The sequence below is a fragment of the Branchiostoma belcheri genome, unplaced genomic scaffold (assembly GCF_001625305.1).
Source record: "Branchiostoma belcheri isolate BF01 breed outbred unplaced genomic scaffold, Haploidv18h27 scaffold7, whole genome shotgun sequence".
NCBI classification, from domain to species: Eukaryota; Metazoa; Chordata; class Leptocardii; order Amphioxiformes; family Branchiostomatidae; genus Branchiostoma; species Branchiostoma belcheri.
Genome location: NW_017804353.1, coordinates 4,949,563 through 4,955,260, shown reverse-complemented (window position 1 = coordinate 4,955,260; position 5,698 = coordinate 4,949,563). Strand labels below are relative to the sequence as shown.

The 5,698-nt window shown below is 39.3% G+C and overlaps 1 protein-coding gene across 2 annotated transcripts in view; it reads left to right on the top strand.

The window, feature by feature from the left end:
• Positions 1-3,525, top strand: part of LOC109484469 (glutathione peroxidase-like) — a 12,182-nt gene extending 8,657 nt beyond the window's left edge. For both annotated transcript variants that reach the window (XM_019787736.1, XM_019787737.1), the window contains exons 6-7: positions 2,869-2,928; positions 3,221-3,525. In XM_019787736.1, the coding sequence (XP_019643295.1) occupies positions 2,869-2,928; positions 3,221-3,253 (93 nt within the window). In that variant the 3' untranslated portion in view covers positions 3,254-3,525. The remainder of the gene's footprint in view (positions 1-2,868; positions 2,929-3,220) is intronic.
• Positions 3,526-5,698: the final 2,173 nt, after the last annotated feature.

The following is a 5,698-nucleotide window of genomic DNA, read 5'->3' as shown; positions in this document are numbered from 1 at the left end:
TTCCGGAAAGTTTGAGCGTGGCCCGTGCGATACAAACAAGGAAACCCCGTTCGGTACAAACGGAGAATTCCCCGTGCACTGGTCAACGTAAACCTAGCGGGCGAGGATCGGCTTTCGTGTCCGGCATAAATTTCCTTATGGCCCACATGGCGACATAGAACTATTTTCACGGCCAATGCAAGGCATGCGGCGTGTGAGATTCTGAAACACGTGGTATCTGGATGTCTGGGAGAAGCAGGGCTGCCATTGGTCGAATTAGGTGTCAAGCTTGTTGCTGGGCAGGGCCAAAAATAGTTTATACTAAACAAACTTCAGATTTTAGTAGCCGAGTCCTAAGGCTCAATGAGAAGCGAAATCTTCAAATAGGAAACGAAGCTACCTTCTTGCCAAAATAAGGAAGCCACTTCTTAACATATTTACAGGTAAAGAAGTAAGGTTATAAGCGTTTTTTCCTCCTTTTCGGTTCCTGCGATAATGACACGAGGCTAATCACCGCTGTTTCCCTACAGTTGCCCAGGCCGGCGGGCGTGGAGATACGTAGCCCCTTTGCCTTCTCTCAACCAGGGATACAGACATAAAAAAGGTGAGTTCATGCGTACTTTTATCCATAATTCTACAGGGTGTGGATGTTTGGTAACGTCGGCCAGTTTTGGCTAAGTTAATTTATGAAGCGCGACTGCTACTTATGCAGTTAACAGCTAATGTGTTATGTCAAGTGTACTTTTGACGCACATTCTATATCAGCCTTGTCTTCAATTGTTTTCTACGTTTCGATGACTTGTTTAGGAAATGTACACCTTGTTTTGAAGACTCATTTCAAACCGCTACCATTTGCTGTGACGTTCGCACCACGATATGTTTTGGCCGAGATCTTTATGAGGCGCGGTGTGAGGCATATTACTGTTGACTAACTTGCTGTGGATAGAGGGTAGCCATTAAATCTTGAGTTTTGTCAGGTATCATATACAATAATGGTAGGAGTATATTTCATGTATAGATACCTTCAATGTGTGAAGTCCTGTCTGTTGTTTTGTCCTGACACTAGCAACCAGGTTCACATCTTATCAGACCAATGACAGCCTTTCTTCTCTCCATACAGTTGCAGTACCATGTGCCTTAGCTAGTGCGCAAGCTAAAGCCGGGACAATCACATATGCCAGAAGCCGTGGTCACAGCTGACTCAAGCCTCCCGGTCACAGAGCTGATCATGACAACTGACTCCAGTCTATCTCCTTTGTGTAAAATTTTGTTTCGATATTGTTGATGATGGTAGAAGGAGCATGTTGATATCATATGTGTATTAAGTAGTAGCATCGTCGACAGAAAGAAGGCAACATGTGAGGGAACCAGATCAGTAGCAGAGCCATCACGTGCAGGCTATGTAATGCATTGCTAGCCACAGTAAACCTTACACCAGTTAGAGATTACTGGGATGACTTACATACGTCTGTACTACGATGATACATTGCCTGTGTTTTACGGTATCTTAGTGTATATATTGTAATGACCTATTTTATATGTATTTAGAAAACCTCGCCAATGACGGTTCAAATCGAATCGAGGAGAATGTACACATTTTGAAAACCATGAATATGCTGAACAATCGGTGTATATGGGAGCTGTGGTACGATTGCACTCTCTAACTAACTTGTAAGAGGATAATAGTGCAAGACCTGATGAAACTCCGAACAGTTCCCTTGTAATTACTTATACAGTTCTCTGTTATTGTAGTCCCTGTTATTGGTCCGGTTACAAATATGTGTGCTGAAGTGATGTACCACTGTTATGCGGTAATACATAATATAAAGACACAGGATTTCTACGACAAGGGACGTCAGTTCAAGAAGGAAAATATAACTCAGTTAAGACTGAAAGGGTTAACGTATCCAGTATCATATAGTCATAGCCAGTCCGTCTTAAAAGTCTCCCGTGCCCAGTGTGCGGAAAGCCTTGTCTCTGCGTCTTTCTTTTATCCTCACAAAGTTGCATTGAAAAGAACTTGCATTCATCTGTTGATTTGATTATATGGATGACATCCTCTGGGAACCCAAAAACTGATGCGCGCGTGCGAATAAAAAAAAAGTTTTGCAAAAAGAAAAGTTGCTTTCACTATGAAATCTACGTGGTCATGAAGGTTGAACAAATGGCGAATAATCTACTCTTCGAATTCATTTCTTTACATTTTTTCCTTTGATTTTGGCATTCTATAGCTACGACATTGGTATCGTTTCTAAATGTTTTCCTTGCAACTTATGGTAAATTTTTGCTCATTTAACAACTGTTTTGCACGATTTACAGTATGGTTGAAAACGTTTTTTTTTGGAAACGGCCGAAAATTCATGCGCGCGCGGATGTCATCCATATAATCAAATCAACATGGCCTTGTGTCCAAACACATACTTTTCATAAAGAGAAGGAAAACTACCAGAAAAAAACAACAACTAAACGCGGTGACATATTGGTTTATATTCAGACAATCACGACATCTCCTTTGAAACATCTGACTTCAAATGCCGACCTTGTTCAATTCCAAACAATGTTCCTGTCCAAGCTGTCGGAAAAGCTCCAAAGTCATTGAAAAACAGCTAAGCAGCTGAGAGGGAAGACCTCACCCGCAAGGTGTTGCCAAAAATGAATTCCCTGGGAGGGAAGACCTCACCCGCAAGGTGTTGCCAAAAATGAATTCCCTAGGGAATGCGTGCGTGGAATATTTAGAATTCCTGGCAATTCAATCGCAGTACTATACTAAGGGCTCCGCCCCTGAGGCGTCGCCAAAAAATGAGTGATGAAGTTTTTTGAAAATTGAAATTATTACAGATGGTATTTTCTTGCATGTAGAGTTTAATTCATTGTTGTTTACTTCCTCAGTTCTTGATCAACAAGGAGGGCCAACCTGTGAAGCGATATGGGCCTAATGTGAAACCTTTGGTGAGATGAACTGTATTATATAAAACCTTCACTGGTCACACAAATATCAAATTTTATTATTGCACGACAATTGCACATGGCACAATGTACAAAAATGTATAGAATAAGACCTAATGAATATTAATTACTCAAACAACAAGGGCTAGCCTTTGCTCTTCAGTAAAATCATGATACAGGGATGGTTCCCTCAGAGTAGATTTTTTATAGTACATGTATTAACTTACCTCTCTGCCAAGCACTGGCCAAACAAGGCTTGATTAATCTAATCTCTGATGTTTTTCCTCTCTTACAGGAGATTGAGAAGGATTTCGAGCCCTACTGGTAGACGTCGTGTTTTGATGAACCGTTGTCATGGCAACAGAGACGTTGCGCAGAGTCTGGTGGTCAGTTTGATGAAGGCGACCCTCAGAAACCCGCCCGCGGGGGAGTGTTGCTGGATGGAGCGTACTGAGAACCACACTCTGCACAATGTTTACCGTTGCCTTGGCAACGCGTTCATGTAAACATGACCTCGCTCATCAAGCTTTAAGCTATGTTTTACAACCATTTCATGTAGTTAAAGTGAAAAGTTGGCGTAACAAGTTATGATGTTTTAGAATTTACATGAATCGTCATCAGAGGTGACAAGTTTCAAAAGATAAGTTATGATGTTGAAGACTTCAGTGAAAGTTGTTGACTACCGGTAGTTAGAAAAGGACCATTGTTGAGTTTATAGTTTGTCACAGTCTTGCCACATTTATGAGAAGTTTAGACAAATCTACATTGTTAATTTCTGATCCAATTGATCATCCAGCATATCTGAGATATTTGTCCATTTAAATTTTGATTGTTTCTTTGACATGCTAAAATAACCAAATTTTCAAGAAATCGCAACCAATCAATCAAAAGCAGTATTTTTTTAGTTTGGGAGTTTGTTCTGTCTCTTAGGTTCAACATATATTTCTTATGTTTACATTTCTTGCAACAAATGGAAATAGATTATCCAGGGTGGCATCATAAATGGTGCTTTTGTTGTTTTCATCTGTAGAAAACCACAATATGGTCAAATTTGTTATTACATCACTTTAAGGTTTAAGTGACCTTTACTTGGTATATTATTTGTTATGCTTTTTGTGTTTTTTTATTAATTTCGTGATGATAATTTTTCCTGATAGTCATCCGTCCCAAGAAGAATTAATATCCAATATGTAATTCTAAATCTAAAGACAGTGAATAATGTGTCAGAATGATGATTACCATTAATTCAACAAACATATGAAGAAAGGTATCCAGAGATGCCAAAGTCAGTGTAACACTGCATTTACTATTCCCCTCATTCACACAGTGTGCAGTTAGCAATAAGAACCTGTACTCCACTGTACTGCATCTTTGTGTGTTATTTGATAATTGGTGCTGTAAGATTGATGTTATACTACTCTACCATTGTTCATGATGATGTCAGATTTAGAATAGATTAACAGCTTTATTCCACATATTATTAAGAACTTCACTATGATACAAGCATTACCATTGCAAGTTTTCACATATGACATTCTGGACTAATGTTAACATATAGTCTCTGTGCTATATTGTTGCACAGTAAAAGATTACCCTTTTAAGATGTAAGATCCAGAATATGAAATGATGAAAGACAAAAGAATTGATGTATCTTGATAAAGGCTGTTGAACACATCTAATTATTTTCTCTACCCTTCATAAGGTATCTTGAAGTTACCCCCTTTTCTTCTTCTAATTCATGCTATTGCTCACACCATCTCTCTAATACTTAAATAGATGTTCTTAACCGCCACAGTGGTTTGATTCTTAGAGATGTGTATGTATCGCAAAAGGCCAAATTTAAATGCTGCTATATGCTGTATGCAGTGTCTTCAATGTTAAATGTTTCAATGATCTTAGAAACCAGGTAAGACAATAAAAATTGCTAGCTGGTACTTTTTGCTATCATTCTTTGTACTTTGATTAAGTGTCATTTTCTTCCACCGTAGAACATGTAGGTTTTTATCAATGATTGTTATGATGTCAACAGATTAGCTCAAAGATATTGCAACATGAATTTTTCAATGTGCTGTAGTGGCACTGCATACATATTTGCTTGAGGGTGGGTGGGTTTCCTTATTCTTAAGATTGCTTTGTCTAAATACAGTGAAAGGTTACATCTAGAAACATATTTTGACATGTGAATCGTGAGTACTGTGACGTAGGCAACAGCGGCACCATGAAGGAGCGCATGTCTTCTCTCGACTGGCTTTTACTTTTGATGACCCCAATTTGCATACTAGTAATCTCCAAGCAGATATACATGCCTTTGTTTTGTATCCGTGTGTGTTTTCCCATGTTCCATACGTTTTTTTTTAAATCTGGTCGTGTAAGAAGTAGCCTTTTGTACATTCTCTTTGACTACACGTAGCACCACTAATCAGATTTATATCTACATCTAAACGATACTGGACACCGTCCTTTGCGTCCAGTGAAAAGAGATCATTGCCCTCGAGTGACCAGTGGTGGTGGTGCGAAATTTAAGAAGAAAGTGGTATCGGACGAGAGACAATACAATGAGAATAGGGTGCAGAACAAGCAAATAACGAAAGAAAGTTGTGCTGTGGTGTATCGAGATGAGTTGAACATCAAAATCACATCTGCTTGGAGATAAGTATTTTGACCCCAGGGATGTTCATCCAATGGTTACCGTCCCAACTGACACTACCGGTTAACATGACAAAGGACCCCGCATGACGTCACACATGACCTGACACACCTGTAAGCTCATCAG